This window comes from Psammomys obesus, unplaced genomic scaffold (assembly GCF_907164565.1).
Source record: "Psammomys obesus unplaced genomic scaffold, mPsaObe1.curated_primary_1811, whole genome shotgun sequence".
NCBI classification, from domain to species: domain Eukaryota; kingdom Metazoa; phylum Chordata; class Mammalia; order Rodentia; family Muridae; genus Psammomys; species Psammomys obesus.
Window position 1 is genome coordinate 13,224,935 of NW_026596057.1, and position 17,994 is coordinate 13,242,928.

General features: G+C 43.9%; 1 protein-coding gene across 3 annotated transcripts in view; it reads left to right on the forward strand.

Annotated features, from left to right (window-relative positions):
• The window catches only part of Fam20b (FAM20B glycosaminoglycan xylosylkinase), a 65,554-nt gene that overhangs the window by 23,288 nt on the left and 24,272 nt on the right, over positions 1–17,994 (forward strand). The window contains exons 1-3 of one of the 3 annotated variants that reach the window (XM_055624455.1): positions 1–54; positions 12,208–12,276; positions 12,363–12,860. In XM_055624455.1, the coding sequence (XP_055480430.1) occupies positions 12,484–12,860 (377 nt within the window). In that variant the 5' untranslated portion in view covers positions 1–54; positions 12,208–12,276; positions 12,363–12,483. The remainder of the gene's footprint in view (positions 55–12,207; positions 12,277–12,362; positions 12,861–17,994) is intronic. The other 2 variants (XM_055624457.1, XM_055624456.1) reach the window with 2 other exon arrangements.

Consider the following 17,994-nt stretch of genomic DNA (forward strand, 5'->3'; position numbering starts at 1 on the left):
CCGCGCCGCACCGCACCGCGCGGGCGGCCATGGAGCGAGCCTGAGGTCCGCCAGGTGAGCGGCGCTGGCGGGAGAGGGCGCGCGACCCCCGCCCGGGAGGCGCGGGAGGGAGGCCCGGCGGGAGGGCGCGGGCGGCGGGGGTGGGGCACGGCCCCCCGGGGCCGGATGCGGGGCTCGGGACGTCCCCGCGAGGCCGCGGCCGGCCCTGCCGAGGCGCGGGGCCGTCGGGAGTCCTTGCGGTGACCGGGGCTTGCGGCGAAGCGCGGTCCCCGGAGGCTCCCGGTCCTGGCGTCGCCGAGCGGGTGTCGGCGGCCCCCAGAGCAGCGCGCTCTGGCCGCCGGGTCCCCGGCGGGCCCGCCTGGTGGCCGCGGGGCGCGGGTGACCTGCAGGCCCGGGGCCCGAGAGGGCAGCGGTGTCCTGGGGTCGTGCGCTCGGAGCGCCGTGGGGCGCAACTTGAGATGAGACCGGTGGACTGCGCTGGCGGTTGCATTTCCGGGTGTGATGGCCAGGCGATTAAGAGCGAGCCCAGACGTTGCCTGAGAGATGAACGTGGACGTTTCAAGCTGTGTCCTTGATTGGGGAGTCTGATAAGACATTCTTTTTAATCAAGAGGCCGGGATCAGTCGAGCGCCTGATAAAAAGAAGAATGGGGGGGAACAGGGCGTGGATGGCCCTTATACAATGACTTTCTTCAAAGCCTGTGTCTCCAGTAGGATGGGTGAGGAGTTTACGGTTTGGGGAAGGGATGTGTTTAACACTGTCACTTGCATCTAGAGCCAGGTCTGGGGGTCATCTCTGCTCAGCCAATTGCCCTCTGGAGGTTTGATAGCTCACGTTAGAAAGGGGATATACTACGATTTTTTTTTTTTTCACTATTAAAGTGAAATACAATACAATCAGTAATACAATCAGTAATCGGGTAAAGTCAAGATTGTCATTTATTAACCATGCCCGTATTGCTTGTGTTGTAATTTCACTGGGCCAGTGATCTCAGTGTGCTTCCCATTCCTCGGATTTATGCGTGCCCTTTGAGCTAAGCTGAAAGCACTTCATGTTATTTACGGTCCTGAGACAGCAGGTTTGGGTATTAAAATGCTAGATTATTTGCATAGGCTCTGAACCATTTTAAGGTAACTTTGCATTTAAATTATTGCATTGAGTTAATAACTTTCTGAAAGTTTGTGATGTTGCGCTTTGTGTCCCAGAACCAGCAGTTATCCATCAACAAGATGCCCAGTGCACATTTAAAAATGCTTGTTGGGGGGCTGGAGAGATGGCTCAGTGGTTAAGAGCACTGTCTGCTCTTCCAAAGGACCCGGGTTCAATTCCCCAGCATCACACCACACAACTATCTGTAACCCCAGATCCAAGGGATCTGACACCTTCACACTAATGCACATAAAATTAAAAAGAAACAAACAACAACAACAACAAAAAACAACTAAAAAGGCTTACCAAAGGAGAACAATGCAGGGTTTGGTGTGCCCCTTTAATCCCAGTACTCCTGAGGCAGAGAGGCAGCCCTTGAGTTCCAGGCCAGTAAGGGCTACAAAGTAAGTTCCTTTTTTAGAAATCAGCAAATAGAGGAAAATAAGAAAGGTGCTGGTGGTTATTTCTAGCCTCAATCATAATAAAGAACAAAGATGAAAATAGATGGAGGAAATGGATAACTTTAAAATGTCGGGGGCGGAGGAGGGCAGCGGTGGCTTGGCGCCAGTAGTTCCTGCACTCAGGCCTTTATTCCCAGCCTTTGGGAGGCAGAGGCAGGCCGATGTCTGAGTTCGAGGCCAGCCTGGTTTACTGCAGAGCTAGTTCCATGACATCCTGGTCTACACAGAGGAACCCTGTCTTGAAAACAAAAATCTGGGATTCATAGCTTCTCTTGTGAAAATATGGTTGATTTGCTTTGTTTCCTTAGAAGTAGTGAGAAAATAGCTACATGCTTTGCTTTTTTAAAATATATTTTGAGCAGAAGTATACTTTGGAAAAAACAAGTCACTGATTCTTATATTTCATAGTCTTTTATGTCACAGAAGTATTTTATGCTAAGTTAACGATTATTTACTTTTAGTCAGTTTTCTTGATTTCCATTTATGCATTTTAACTTTTTCATACAGCCTTAAAGCTTCTGTTGTTTTTTAAAAAATCTCTTCTGAGTTTTCAGTTCCTTTTTTTTTTTTCCTTCGAGATAGGGTTTCTCTGTTTAGCCCTGGCTGTCCTGGAACTTACACTGAAGACCGGCTGACCTCGAACTCACAAAGATCCACCTACCTCTGCCTCCCAAGTGCTGGGATTAAAGGCGTGTGCCACCACCACCCTCAATTTGCAATTCCTAAGAGAAATTTTCTGTTAAAACTTTCTTTTAGGACGTGAATTAGCTCCCTGTGGCTACCATTTCAGTGTTGTAAGTGTGAAGCCAGAAACTTCAGGCTTCAAGTTGATAACTGTTTCAAATTTAACCCTTGATGAGGGCCGAGAGCTCATCATAGAGACTGCTGACACAGTGCTCAATAGTTGTCAGCAGTGAAGAGGAGCTATGGATGTCAGGTCAATCAGTGTTTGAATACCAGGTGATTTTGTAGATCGGGAGAGGGGGCACATTTACAGTGAGACCCCAACAGTTGTAATTAATAAGGTGCATAGTAGGTGTACATGAATTACATGATGGTTGAATTAATAAATGGAAATTAGGGTGAGGGAAGCATAAACATTATAGTGCTAATACTAGATTTTTTTTAGCCCCTTCCTTTCAATTAAAAAAAAAAAAGGCCAAGCCAGTGTGTTTCAGATTTCTGTTGGAGATGTGTTATTAAAGTGGGTGTCTGCAAAGGCTACTGTTTATCAGCACTGTCTTGAGATTCCGTCCTGTGATTACAAGTGTGCCAGCCACCTGCAGCCTGTCCGAGCCCTGGTCATGGAGAGCTGCTTCCCCCTCTTGCCTATACTGGCCAGCTGAGCAGTTGGTTGGATAGCCAGTGCTTCAAAGTTAATAGGAAACCTTGGCATTCTTGTAATAGTCGTAGCAGCAGCTTAGTGCCGAGTACCCTCTTGTCGCTTACTGGAGGTGAAGGAAGGTTCTCCCTCTCTTAGGTGCTTCTTCAGCACCTGCCCCTCTCTTTCTCTTCTGCTTCTCTGAGCCTCTGTGACTAATGAGTTCAGCAATGTGGGCCTGGGGTGCAGAACAGAAGTCCTTCCCTTGCTACTGAAATTCCTTTCTGACTAACTTCAAATGTCAACATGACAATGAGAGCTGCCCAGAAGAGAATGTAATGCAGAGATCCTCTGCTACGTGGGTGTGATTACAGAAATTAATAAACTATTCTGTAAACAATGACATGATCCTCTGATATGATTTTTCTTGCCAAAAAACAAAAGAAGTGCCTGTCTCTAGACCTAAAGAATCTTGGGATGCAAGAGCTCGGTGTCAGATGGTGCAGGATGAGACAGTGTGCTTTGGTATGTTTGACGTCTGTACTTTGTGGGAAGGTACTGGCCACGTTAGAGGAGACTGTTAATTTGGGTATATTATAAAAGGAGGCCAAGGAATATGAAGTTATGAGTGCATAAGAAGGAAAGAGCCAAATGCAGAATAAAGAGGACTGTTACTCTGTGCTGCCAAATGTTGACTTTCTGATGTGTGCGCATTCCTTTGCCTCATTTATCTAATGTTGAGACACAATGTATTAAGTGCTAATGCTTATTTTAGGCATGCTCTTGTAGGAAAAGTCCTACAATATGTTGTATACTTTGTTTCTTTTGAAACAGTGTAGTCTAATCCTTCTTGTCTGGAGTTTAGGATTAGTAGCATCCATTGCTAACAGTAATTGAACAAGGATTTGAGGTGATTGTGAAATGTAGGCTGTTTGCCCTTGCTTTTCTACTTACTGAATCTGCTTTTAATAGTCTGCCTGTCGTGGGTGGGAAAGCTGTACAGCTTCTGACCTTCTGTGGAGTAGAAACCTAGGTCATTTTGCTTCCTCAGATCAAATTTGAGATGATTACATAAATAGGCTTGCTAGGTTCGTAGACTCTTCTCTAAGCATTAACAAGCGAACTTTGTAACCATGGGCTGTGGTTGCCCAAAGACCTTTTTAGTTCATTTCTTTTTCCTTGGCTTGCATCCTTGTATGTGTGCATTTTACATTATGTAGTTCTTCCTGGAGATAGAATAGGACCGGAGAGAAGGCGACTCGGTGAATAAGGTTCTTGCCATGCAGACATGAGGTCTTGAGTTCAGATCCCCAGTGCCCAAATAAAAACTGAGAGTACATGGCAGCTTCTAATCCCAGCGCTCCAGAGGCTGAGGCAGGGTCCCCAGGGCAAGCTGGCTAGTCAGGCAGCTCAGTCATTGAGCTCTAAGTTCAGAGAGGGACTCTGCCTTAGTAAATAAAGTAGAGAAGGATCGAGAACGACACACACACACATACACATGAATACCACACACATGCATAAAAAGAAAACATGGAAGTTAAAATGTCGGATCCTGTCTCAGAAACCAGAGTTAGTAATACTTGAAGATCTGGCTTCAGCCTTGTCTTATGTATCATTCGCACATCTTTCTCGGGCAATGTCTTCTTGGACTTGCTTCAGTCTTTCTCCTAGCGTCTCTAGGTTGTCTCTACCCCCAGTATCAGCCAACACCAGGAACCAGGTTAGCAGTAATGGCAGTCTAGACCGGTGGACGCATGGTATACAGATGGCAGCAACATAGGCGATTTTAAGTTGAGTTTGTAAAATTGGTAAACATAGTCAATATTTCTACTATTTTACTGTACTCTGTTTCTGAATTCATTATAGGGCTTATTTTTCTATGTCCGTAAAGAAAGGCCATCTCTAAACCATGCTTATAGCCATAAAAGCCTCTCTCCTTTGCTGCTCACTTCTCTTAGGCCCTTGAGAAAGACAAAGAAAGAGTAAAACATCTCCTGTCCTCAGGAAACTCACGAGACAATAGAAGAGCTGGGTTTGCCAAAAAGGTGCGTGTGTGCTTGTACAGATGTGAGCTTTCATATTCTAAAAAAGCGATCATATTTGGAGCTTCCTAGCCATCCTTTCAGGGTAGACCCATGACTTTCTGTTATTTCTAAAGTGATTTCCTGTGGTGTGTCAGCTTGACACGTTGGCATACCATGGAACATACAAGTGGAAACTAAGGTGCTAAATAGGCCTGGCAGATACTTACATGTCTCAGCTAGGAGGATCATTTGAGCCCAAGAGTTCTAGGCCAGCTTGGGCAGCAATATACTGAGATTCTGTCTAATCAATCAATTAGTCAATCAATCAATAAATATTGAGGCGTTATTATTGCACGCACGCGCACACACACACGCACACACACACACATTTGTGAACTAGTGATTTGCACCTGAAGGCAATTCTGACTTAAAAAAAACTAGAGGGAAATACTTGAAATTCCATATTTCCGCTGTATATATGAATAACATTCTTCTACACAGCCTTAAATGGTGACTATGTGCTGGTAACTGACTAATGACACACAGAGGAGAGAGGAGCCTCGTTACACTCTGTAAAGCACTTTCAACTGAGTGTCTGGGTCACTGAATAATGCCTGTCTCTGTTTTGTACACATGCCTTGGTAAACGTATAGTTGGTTTTCTTTTCTTTCTTTCTTTATTTTATTTTTATTTTTTTGAAGGTGAGAAAGTTGTTCTGAATTAAGGTGTAAATGGGGGTAGGGTGCAATGTTTTCTTACTTGTTTTATGTATTTATTTTTAAGAGACAATAGTTTTTTGTTGCCATTTTCCACCTGGAGTGGTTTAGTTGACGTCCTTCACAGGGAACTGTTAAAAGACCTCACATGGAAGATTCTTATTTTATACATATTGTATGGATGTTTAAATGGAAGTGAAAATATTAAGGAAAATCTAATAGACCAATTTGGACTGTGCAGGAATTAGAATTTTTTTTTTTAAATACCTGTAGCTTTAAGTTTTAGGAGATTTAAGCCTTAAACAGTTTTAAGAACAGAGTCATTATCTTTAAACACAGCTAGTTTTTTGAGTGAACCGTTTGTGAAGGGCATGCTGTATTTCTGATTTTCGTGTGAAATAGAACTTAGGCCCATGCTTCCCATCTGTTTTAGTTACACTGATCGTGGTAGAATTTTATTACTGCTAAAGGGCAGCTAATAATAATGTGACTTGCTGCTGTAATGTCAGTGCCAGTTAAAATTCAGGGGGTCAGTCCATCGGGGTGAAAGTATTTTTTTTCCTTCTGTGCTAAAGGGTTAGGCGTTTTGCTGTCGGCTTTGACTGAAATACAGTGTACAGTGGGCACTGTACACTGAGCATGTGTAGTTGCATGAATGTGAGGTGTTAGCCTTGATTGCACTGTGTAATTATAAGTAAATTGTAAGTAGATTTCAGTAAATGGTCTATGTTAGGGCTGGATATAAAATGACTCTCCCAAAATTGTGTCTTGAAGCTTGGCCCCAGTGCAGTGTTTAGAGGTGAGGCTCTTGGGAATTGATTGAATTATGAGTGTGCTAGTTTCATCAGAATCCATGGATGAGTTCATAGGTGAGTGGCTATTAGTGGCCTATTAGCTGGAAGTAGGTCAATGAGGTGCTTTTGAAAAGTGTATCTCTCATTCCTAGACCTTTTCTTTCTCTGCTTTCTGGCCACCATGTGCTGAGCGTCTTTGCTCTGCCAAGTGCTTTCTGTCATAATGTTTTGCCTTATCTTGGGCACAAAAGCAGTGGAACTGGCTCCCCATGGGCTGGAACCTCTAAACCTACGCACAGATAAGTGTCTCCTCTTTTAAGTTAGTTTGTCAAGCATTTGATCACAGCCATGACATTGAATAACGCAGTCAGGTTGAGGATCTACTTCCTGTGTTACTCTTAGAGACTGTTTCTTCTTAAATGTCTACAATACATGGCAGAAAAAAATAAAAGGGCACATCACTTTTACAATAACTGTCGCTCCATAGACGGCATCGATAATCATTTACAAATATAACCCGATATGACTATTTTCCAGTCTGGTCTTTACGCTTAATGATCAATTTAGTGTCACTGACCCCACCCCTAAATTGTTTTCAGCCATGTACCTTGTTTTTTCTACCCCTCTCCTACTCCTACATTTAATAACACTGAAAGAGTTATTAGGAGACATAATAATGTACAGCTGCTTCGAAATGGATTTGCTTCAGACAGGATGTGGTCCCAGGTTATGCGTTCTCAGCTGGTTGGTTACTGCCCACCTGATACAGGCTGAGGTCTCCTGTATGGCCTCGTTCACCTCAGAACTCACTGGGACTGGAATGCCTTTGATCACTTCACTCACCTTCTGGTGTTTCAGCTGGGATGGCCAGACTGGGCATAACAAGCCTCTCTCCACATAGGTCACTCATGTGACTCTCTAACCGAAGTGTCTTTACGTAGTAGCTAGATCCAAAAAGTGAATTCGGAAGCTGCCAGGTGTCTTAATGCCTAGGCTCAGAAGTGGAACACAGTCACTTGTAGAGCCTTTTGACCAAAGCAAGCTGCAAAGCCAGCTCAAATCAGGAGAAAAAATAAACCCCACCCTTTGGTGGGAGGCTTTATCTTGATGTTTATCTATGGAAATAGTCAACATGAAAATCCTAATTAAATGCAGTCTAGAGCTATCTGAATATAGATAGCCTCTCCAGGTAAGACACTTGGCTCCAACCCTGATGACCCATGATCTAATCCCCAGACCTCACAAGGACTTTTATGTTCCTCCATGTATTCACAGTAAATATACAAATGTAAGAACTTTGCATTGAGATCTTATTTTTTTCTTATGCTTACCAGATTTTTAGTTTCGCTGAAACCAGGACTTTCCAAAGTGATTGATTGGTAAAAAAGGGACCTTGTAGTTTCTACTCAGCATGGGGGACAGGGAGAGAATATGCATACATGTGACCCCATACTTGCTAATTAATAATGTCTCCCTGTGTCACAGATCCCCTAGTCCTCTGTACAAAGTGCTTGTGACTGAATATTTACTTATTTTGTGGTACTGTACAGTCTTTAGACTTCCATTTATGTGGGAAGAGCCTAATATGACTGGACATTATATCAAAAAAAGATGAAACTTTTGTTCACTTTTACTGGAACTTTCACTTTTCATCGCTGTGAATCAAAGTTGTGATTATGTGACATTGTCAAGTCAAAGGGGCTCAGCTATTAATGAGGCCGGAAGCCTCCCTAGAGCTGTGACTTAAAGGACCTCCCTCCCCCAGTAAGTATTGGGCCAGGTGTTCTCCTGCTCCATAGCTGCCACGTACGTGAATTTTAGTTGCCCAGTTTATAGACCGATGTACAGTTTATAGACGTTTCTATATATCTTTGCAGAATGCTAGATTCTTGACCAGAGACCTTTATACTAAGATATAACATTTCCTTCCCTGTGAATCTGTGAAGCTCTTTACAGTCAAAGGTTTGTCCTTCCAAACGTGTCAACAGGCAGGATTGTGGTGTACATGTGTAAGAGTGAACAGGTGGCAAGCCCCAGCCCCAAGCTGCTGGGGAGTGACATAAGGGATCCCAGGAAGACCCCACACTACGCCAGCTTGTAGCGTGGAGACTGCTGGCAGTGTTCCGCGTGCACTGCCTCTTTTAACACTTTCTGAGGTACGTTACCGCCTTGAGTCTACGTGTTCTTTGAAGTAGGCTGTGTTCCACACAACAGACATGAAGACAAATGACTAGTGTAACCGGCCAGTGTTGCGCTGTGCGAGCATTTGCAGCGAGAGGTGAGGACATAAAGGAGAGCAGGCGTACAGTGCTACTTTGGGAATGCTAGGAGGTTTTCCTGAACAGCTTGGGATATACCCAGCGTCCCTGCTTTGATTTTCTTCTATCTGAAGTGGAGGATCTTAAAAATCGAGCTTGCAGAGTATATAGTTTACTGCTTTTCTCAATCAAAAAGAAAAGGACAGTGAGATAACCTGGAAGCCGGGTCTCAGCACCCTCTCTCAATGTAAAGGAGCGAGGGGGATTCTCCTAACGAGCCTTGTTTCTGAGCAGGGAATTAGGAACCATGGACAAGGCAATTCAAGGCAGAATGTAGCTGTGCACTGGTCAGAGGGAGGGAGGTATTAACAGAGGGTGGGGTGGGCCTAGAAACCTTTGAGCTGGGCCTTGAGAGCGGAGATAAGGGGAGAGGGGGTGTTTGAGGGCATACATCCAAGGGAGAACCAGCATCAGTGAGTTAGTTCATTTGGTGGAGGCCAAGATGGCCAGGGAGAGGGCTGCCTCACACAAAATCACTTAGAGTAGAGGTTCTCAACCTTCCTAATGGTGAGACCCCTCAATACAGTTCCTCATATTGCAGAGACCCTCCCCAACCGTAACATTATTTCCCTTGCTACTTCATTTTTGCTACTGTTAGGAATCGTAACGTAAACATCTGTGTTTTCCCATGGTCTTAGGTGACCCCCGTGAAAGGGTTGTTTGACCCCATAGGGTCAAGACCCATTACCAGTTAGGCTTTATTGAAGCCTGCAGGTCCAGAAATCTGTTCTTTTCAGGGTCGGGTAAGAGGAACTGAGCTAGAGCTGTGTAAATGGAAAAGAGTTGTAAAGAACAGGGCCAAGTAGTCAGTGGCAGGTGTGCAGGCATAGCCTGCAGTCCAACCACTCAGCACGCTAAGATGGCAGTGGATCAAGGCCAGTCTGCACTACACAGTCAAGTCCTGTCTGAAACAGTTCCTCTTCTCCTTTCAAAAAAGAAAAGAGAAACTGGAGAGATGGCTCAGGGGTTAAGGGCACTGCTCTTCCAGAGGTCCTGAGATAATTCCCAGCACCCACATGGTGGCTCGCAACCGTCTATGATGAGTTTTGGTGCCCTCTTCTGGCCTGCAGGCGTATATGCAGGCAGAAAACTATAACTAGTAAATAAATAATAATAGAAAAAGAAACGTAAAAAAAATAATAATAGAATAGTTCCATGCTGCAGTCTTATTTTACTGATGTAGCAACTCATCAGTCACAAACTTGAAAGCTCACCTCCCTTTTTTCACATCTGCTGTCACTATAATTCCTCAAAGATGAATGTAAGGATTGAATTCAATTCCCCCAATATAAATTTCTGTTCTACCTGAATAAACGAATTTTTTGCAACCCTGAATCGATGAGTATGTTCTTCAAAAGGTAATGAGCTTTCAAAACGTAAACACCTACAAATTGGGTTTCGGGATTTGAACCTTTATTTTAGTTTTGGAACTGTTAAAACTTTCTGTTGTGTTGGTGATTAGACAGAAAGATGGGTGTGGCTGGGGTGTATAGCTCAGTGGTTCAGCACTTGAGCATTCACAAGGCCCTGGGTACCACCCTTAGCATGATAAACAAAACAGGCCCAAGCCTGATGGGTAGTATGCGCGTGCGATCCCTGCAAGTGGGGAGGGAGAAAGATCAGCCACAACAAAACAAAGACAGGTCTGGATGTGCCACGTGTCTGTAATAAGAGGGAAGAGTCTCTTTATTCTGCATAAAATATGCACAGCCATTAGATACGTACTATCAAAGTCTAGGTAACCAGACTTTAGTCCCAAAGTGCATTTCATAGAAAGGAAAAGCCTGTGTAGCTGTCCCCTTCAGCCAGAACTGTCCAGTGTTCATCTGCGACTATTTGGGTTGGGGGCACTAAAGATGCTGCTAGATTCCTGTTTTCTGTATCACTGCACCCTGCAATGTGTACTGTTGAACAAATGAATGAAACAACAGTATCATTAGAGCTAATATTGAAATCCACTCTCCTAACACTGCTGATGTGCCTAATTACCAGGAACTGCTTTTACTGAGTTCCACGCCAGATCCGATACCATCACAATTACAGTTAGCATAATGAAACCCATTACTTTGTGTGCTAACTTAAAAAATAACTAAATAAAAACAATTACATTTTTAGTTGCACTCACACAGCCTTTGTTCCAGCTTAACAGTGTGATGAGAAATGGTGATGAAACAGAACAGGTGGCTGGGCATAATTAGGACTTGAATTTAACTCTCGCTTTCTGCTTCCCACATGAAAAGAACAGGAAGGAGTGATCAGTTGTTGCGAATGAATGTCACATCATCTAGCTCAAGGCAAGGCATTGCTCAGAATTTTGCTTTTGGATTGTTTCCATTTGTTAACGAAGAAGCCTCAGATGTAGATGGGAGTGTCGCGGTGCAGTTGTTTGCTCTGTTTTTTGTATTGGTCTTATTTCTTAGATTAATGGTTTGAGTTGTTGAATGAATTGCAGAATGAAGCAACACCCTATTTTCTTGTCATTTATTCTGTTCCATTGCTGTTCTGACTGTAGGCATATAGCAGAGTAGGCCTGTGCACATTTTAAAATGGCCTTGTGGAGCTGGGCAATATAGCCCTTGTCTGTAATCACAGCGCTTGGGAGATATTGGCAGGAAGATCATGAGTTTGGCCTTGACTACGTGACACCTAGTCTTTTAAAACAAGCAAGCAAGCAACTGTAACAGAAACACACACACACACACACACACACACACACACAGTGGAAAGCAGCCTTTCAGCATACAAATAAAAGTGAATTGCATGTTTTGACACCCTCTGTCTTGAGAATTGCCCAGAATATGGTAAACCCACACTGGAAGCAGCACTCATTTAGGTCCATGACATTAGCATCTTTGCTGTTCACCTCACTATTCAAGACATAGCAGTGTTGCTGTCATTAGATTGTGAGCTGTCTGAACATATTCTCTCAACTGCCAGCTGGTTTGGAGAAATATTTTTTCCTTACTTTTCATCCAGATTTGATTATCGATATTTTACCAGGAAAAATAATTAGTGGAGGTCTGATTAAGGAGAGTGTGTCTGAGTGTTGTGCTTAATCACACATATAACAGCTATGGTCTGTCTGATTGTTGGCTGTTTGTATTTGAAAAAGAGATAAGCTCTCTCCTGGACCCTTGTTGGTATTCTTGGGAGTTCCTGTTGCACAAGAGCAAAAACTTATGTGTAGAAAGGAACTGGGAAATTATCAGACATGACAAAGGTTCACTTAAAGATCTTGAACAGTAAAACTTGGAGTTAAGAACGATGCATAGCTCAGTGTTTTGCTTTTCATTTTACTCTCCTCATTTTGATAATTTTTTTGAAGTATATATAGCAGCTGAATGGCTCCTAGATCACCCCCTTCCTAATTAAAATGGGAACGTGTTTCTCATAATTTTTCATGTACCCAATTCTTCCTTTTTAGGCCTTCCCCACGCTGTTTTCAGTTACTGGGCCTTCTCAAGCTCAGTATTAGCAGTGAATCGCTAAAAGGGTAAGTAACATATCAGAGGCTTGCAAAAACGTAGAGGTAGAAGGATGGAATTCCTCATCAAATCGTTTTTGTACTTTGGCCTGCAGGAATTGCGGAGGCACTGCCGTGAAGAAACGTGTAATCATGGACTCGCCTTGCTAATCATCACCACCTGCTCTCCTTGATCAAGCCAGCAAGAAAGTGGGTGCAGGAGAAGAAGAGGCCAACATGAAGCTAAAGCAGCGAGTTGTGCTGTTAGCAATACTCCTCGTCATCTTTATCTTCACCAAAGTTTTCCTGATAGATAACCTAGATTCGTCAGCTGCCAACCGAGAGGACCAGAGGGCTTTTCACCGAATGATGGCTGGCTTGCAGGTGGAGCTGGCACCTAAGTTGGACCACACCCTGCAGTCTCCGTGGGAGATCGCAGCCCAGTGGGTGGTGCCCCGGGAAGTGTACCCTGAAGAGACACCAGAGCTGGGAGCAGTCATGCATGCCATGGCCACTAAGAAAATCATTAAAGCTGATGTGGGCTACAAAGGGACACAGCTGAAAGCTTTACTGATACTTGAAGGAGGACAGAAAGTTGTCTTCAAACCTAAGCGGTAAGTCTACGTCCTGGAAGTTGTACATGCTGGCTATTAAGCCATTCAACTTGGGGTTTATATAGAGCCTTCTCCTTGCTGTTCTTTTCAGTAAAATGACGGAGCGTGACTGTACCATCCCAAAGTCTTTCTACTTCTGAAGGTTCAGTGATTATTTGAAGAAATATATGGCAGCCGATTTTGGTGGTTCAGACCTGTCATCTGCACTCAGAAGGGTGAGGCAGAAGGGTCGTTACAAATTTGAGGGCAGCCTGGGCTATATATAGTAAAACACAAACAAACAACTGAACTTTTGAACAGAGCTGATCTTGATTTCTCTGGAGCTTTGTTTGAGTCAGTTTCACTCTATAACCCAGACAGGCCTCAACTTGGTGATCCTCCTCCATCATGCAGGCCTGAGCTTCCATGCCTGGCTGTTGATTTCTGATATACTAAATATCTTCAGTGTGGCAAGGATTAGAGATACAAAATGAATTGAGTAGAAAATAAACAATTTGTTGCCTTTCCCCACTAAAGTACAGCTAAAACACTGGATAGCCAAAGATCAGGGTATGGAATTAGAATGGACTTTGATGGGGGATGTTGCCTATCAACGCTGAGGCCTTGATTCTCTCATCTAGGGCTTCCATTATGTTTTGTTTTTGTTTCAGGTTCATGGAACATTTAAGGAAGAATACACATAAGTCCCATTATTGACTTTTCTCTCCAGTTTTCCCATTACTAATGTTGTTCATTAAAGTCCATGGTTTGCTGAGCCTAGTGGCACACACCTTTAATCCCAGCACTTGGGAGTCAGAGGCAGTCAGATCTCTGAGTTTGAAGCCAGTCTGGTGGATATAGTGAGTTCCAGAGCTACATAGTGAGACCCTTTTTAAACACACACACCTAAACAAAAACAAAGGGCCATGGTTTACATTATAGTTCACTCTTGGAGGTTCTAGTTTGTGGGTGTAGATAAATGTTCATCACTGTAATATCTTATGGAATAGTGTCTCAGCCCTAAAAATCCTCTGGGCTTCATGCTTCCCTGTCTGCTCTTGAACCCCTGACACCTGCTGATCTTTCTATTGTTTTCATAGTTTTCTGTGAGTGAAGTTTGAATGTGTGATGATTCACATCCTTTTGCTAGAATAAGTCAGCAGTGAATGTTTTCAGAGTCTGGCACTGAACTTTTTTTCATCTTTCTGTGAAACTTTAGATTTCTTGCTAGAGGAGAGAATATAATATGGGGAAAGCTGTATAAAATTTAACTCCCTTATTATGCATTTATCAGTAGGTAAAAAGCAGAAATGAAAGGGGTCAGTTTTTCTGAACCTGGAAAGTATTGGACAAGTTAAAAAAAAAACAAAACAACACAGAATCTAGGTGTGTTGGTGCACATCTTTAATCCCAGCACTCAGGAGGCAGAGGCAGGAGAATCTCTGTGAATTTGAGGCCAGCCTGGTCTACATAGTGAGTTCAAGCTAACTGTATAGAGAGACCTTGTCTCAAAGAACAAAACAAAGAATGCAGTCGAGCTGTTGTGGTCATGCAAACCTATTATCCCAGCACTGCAGAGTCTTGAGGTAAGAGTTCCAGTTCAAGATAATGATTTTAAAAGGAGGCGAAGGAAGAAGAGAGAAGGAAGAAAAAAAAGTCTGGCTGGTTGTTAATGTGGGTAAGTGGTTATGTAGGCTTGAGATCTAGTTTCTCTTGAGTTCACACCATTTGCCAACATGCCTGAGTCAGTTCAGTTTCTGTTTCTATGATAAGAAGCTGGTTGGATGTTCCTCATAGTGATTTAGTGGAGCTGGAGTTTGTCCCCAGATCCATCAGAATTTAAACAGCTGTTCTACCTACAGTTTTTCTTCCAGTAAGCTTGATGAGGAGGAGGGCCAACCGTGAAAATCAGAAATTATTTATTAACTGAGGGTTTGTGTGTGTGCACACATACATACACTTGTATATGTTATGCACATGCGTGTGTCCATACGCGTGTATACATTATGTACTTGTGCCATGTGTGTTTGGAAGTCAAGGACAACTTGTGGAAATCAGCTTTTTCCTTCCACCATGTGGGTCCTGGGGAAAGCACTCATGTCATCAGCTTGGTGGCAAGTGCTTTCACCTGCTGAGCCATCTCAGTAGCCTAGTAACTTAGTTTTGAAGAAGTGTAGTTCTTGCTCTCTTGGTTTGTAGCTTAAGGGGTTATTAGCATAAGCAGTGCAGGGACACGTGGAGTATGGAGATGAAAAATTGTATGGAAAGAAATTAATTATGACTATTCTGTGTTTAAATGATCCACACCTACTGTTTGTACACTAGAAAACGAAGGGTGATGCAGTATTAAGTATGTGGGAAGACATACTCCTGGCAGTTGTAGACCATGGGGTTTGCAGATGTGCTTGAGCTGTTCAAGGAAGGCATAATGGAGGCTAGAAAGACCGGACTGATGAGTGGGAGAGGTGGCAAAGGGTGAATGCATAAGCCCTACTCACTTCTGCTTCATCGCATATCCTTTTATCACTGTGCCATCCACTACCTTCCCCTTCCAGATCCAGAATGCCATTCCACTCTCCCTCCCCTGTCCTCCCCTCGTTTCTTAGACAGGGTCTCTGTTGTAGCCCTAGCTGACCTGGAACTCGTTACGTAGACCAGGGTGGCCTGTAGCTCAGCTCTGCCTGCCTCTGCGTCTTAGTGCTGGGGTTACAGGCCTGCGCCGCTCTGCCTAGCTCCCTCCTGTTATCACTGTGCTCCCCAGCTGTAAAACATTCAGGGTCGTCTCACTGTGCCCCACACAGCCCACCCTCTACAGCCTAGTGGTGGAGGTCCCCAGAGTCTGGCCTTCCTGTCTGTGCTCAGCCTTATTCCCTTTGCCCTTTGTTTTGTCAGGAAAGGTGCCGCAGCTCTTCTCTCCCATCTCCTGAACAGATGATTTCTACTTCATCTCCAGGGCAGCCTCCTCTCCTACCTAGCAAGGTGTCTGACTTAGGTGGAGGTGTTTTTCCTTCAGTCACTGTATACACTAACATGCGTTTCACTCCAGATTCTGTCACAGACGAGAGAGGCTAGATGTAGGCTGAGGTACTCAGAGAAACTCACTGTAGCCCTTGAACACTCAGCAAAGAGCTGTTCTGACCTGTAGGGTCTCAAAAGCTACACATAGTCCTGCTGTAGCTGCAAACTAACGTCCTTAGTCAGACTCTGATGTCCTTCACTAGAAGGATGAGTGATTTTATTGGCAGTTACTGGAGTTTGTCCCCAGATCCATCAGAATTTAAACAGCTGTTCTACCTACAGTTTTTCTTCCAGTAAGCTTGATGAGGAGGAGGGCCAACCATGAAAATCAGAAATTATTAACTGAGGGTTTGTGTGTGTGCACACGTACATACACTTGTATATGTTATGCACATGCATGTGTCCATACGTGTGTATACATTATGTACTTGTGCCATGTGTGTTTGAATTCTGCTGCTCTGTCAGTGACTTAAGATGGATCATTCCCTGCTGAGGGGAGAATTAGGTCAAGACGTACACCTTTCTTTAATGGCCTCTGTGGTCTTAGCTTTCTGGAGGCTGGTTGTTCACGCCCCTTTTTCAGAGGTGGGAGTTATATAGAGGTAGATGCTATATAGGGATACAGTGTGACACTATTATTTATGTTTTTACTACATTATAAAAGTGATTTTTTTTTCCCATTGTAGACATATTTATTCTAGAAGTAAACTGATTTTTATAGGCAAAAACTGCAGTTATATTGGAAAAAGAATGTAAAGCAGGGACCTAAGACTAGGTAAAAGTGAGCGAATGATCTTAGTACGTGCTGAAAGGGCCCTTGGAGGTTACAGGTGAGGAAAGCAAGATCCAGAATCCTGACTTTTCTCACTTAGCTAAAATGTGAACTAAGAATTTAGACCTTGAGCAGAGCCTGGTGACACACCCACTTTTAATCCCAGCACTCGGGAGGCAGAGGCAGGCAGAGCTCTGAGTTTGAGGCTAGCCTGGTCTACAGGCTATACAGAGAAACCCTGTCTCGTGGGGAAAAAAATAATTCAGACCTTGGGGCTAAGAAGGTGGTTCATTTGCTAACTTTATCCTCAGAAACCACATAAAAATCAACAGGAGTGGGCTGGGATATGGCTCGGTGGATAAACTTCTTGCTGTGCAAAGCATGAGAGCTTGGATCCCTAGCACCTATGTGAAAAACCAGGAGTGGTGACTGCAGTCCTTGCACAGGGTAGGTAGAGACGGGTGGATCCCCAGAGCTTGCTAGCTCACAGTCTACCTGTCCTAGTCAGTGTTCTCCTGCTGTGAGGAGACACCAAGACCAAGGCAACTCTTGTTAAAAGAAAGCATTTAATTGGGGGCCTGCCTATAGTTTCAGAGGCTTAGTTTGTTAGTCTCATGACAGCGAGCAAGGCGGCAGGCAGGCATGGTGCTGGAGAGCTACATCCTGATCCACAAGCAAAGGTGGGGGCACTGGCATGGGCTTTTGAAACCTCAAAGCCCATCCTCAGTCCAAACCTCCAACAAGGCCACACCTTCTAATCCTTCTAATCCTTTCAGATATATACTTCCTGATGATGACTAAGCATTCAAATATATGAGCCCTTGGGGGCCATTCTTATTCAAACTACCACACTGGCTAAAGCAGCAAGCTTCAGTTTCAGTAAGAGATGTGTCTGAAAAATAATAAGGTAGGAAGCAATAGAGGAAAGATCCCCTGCATTAGCCTCTGGCTTGCACACACACACAGGCAAACACATCTGTGCACACACACTTGTGTGAACAAAGACAGGCATGGTGATATATGCTTGTAATCTCAGCACTGAGGAGGCAGAGTCCGGTGGATCCCTGCGTCCCACTGGCCAACCAGTAAGTTCCATGTCAATGAGAAACACTCTTTAAAAAAGTTAACGGTGCTTCAGGAATGACACCCTGGTTATCCTCTAGCCTCCACATGCGTGTTACACATATGCATTCACACCCAAACTTGTGCACATACAAAAACACACAGACACATTCAGCACAGAACTCCTGACTCCAGTGTGGTTCCTTCATTTTTTTTTTCTTTTGTTTTAAAAAAAAATATATATATTTATTTATTTTCACTCACTCACTCACTCACTCACTCACTCACTCACTCACTCACTCA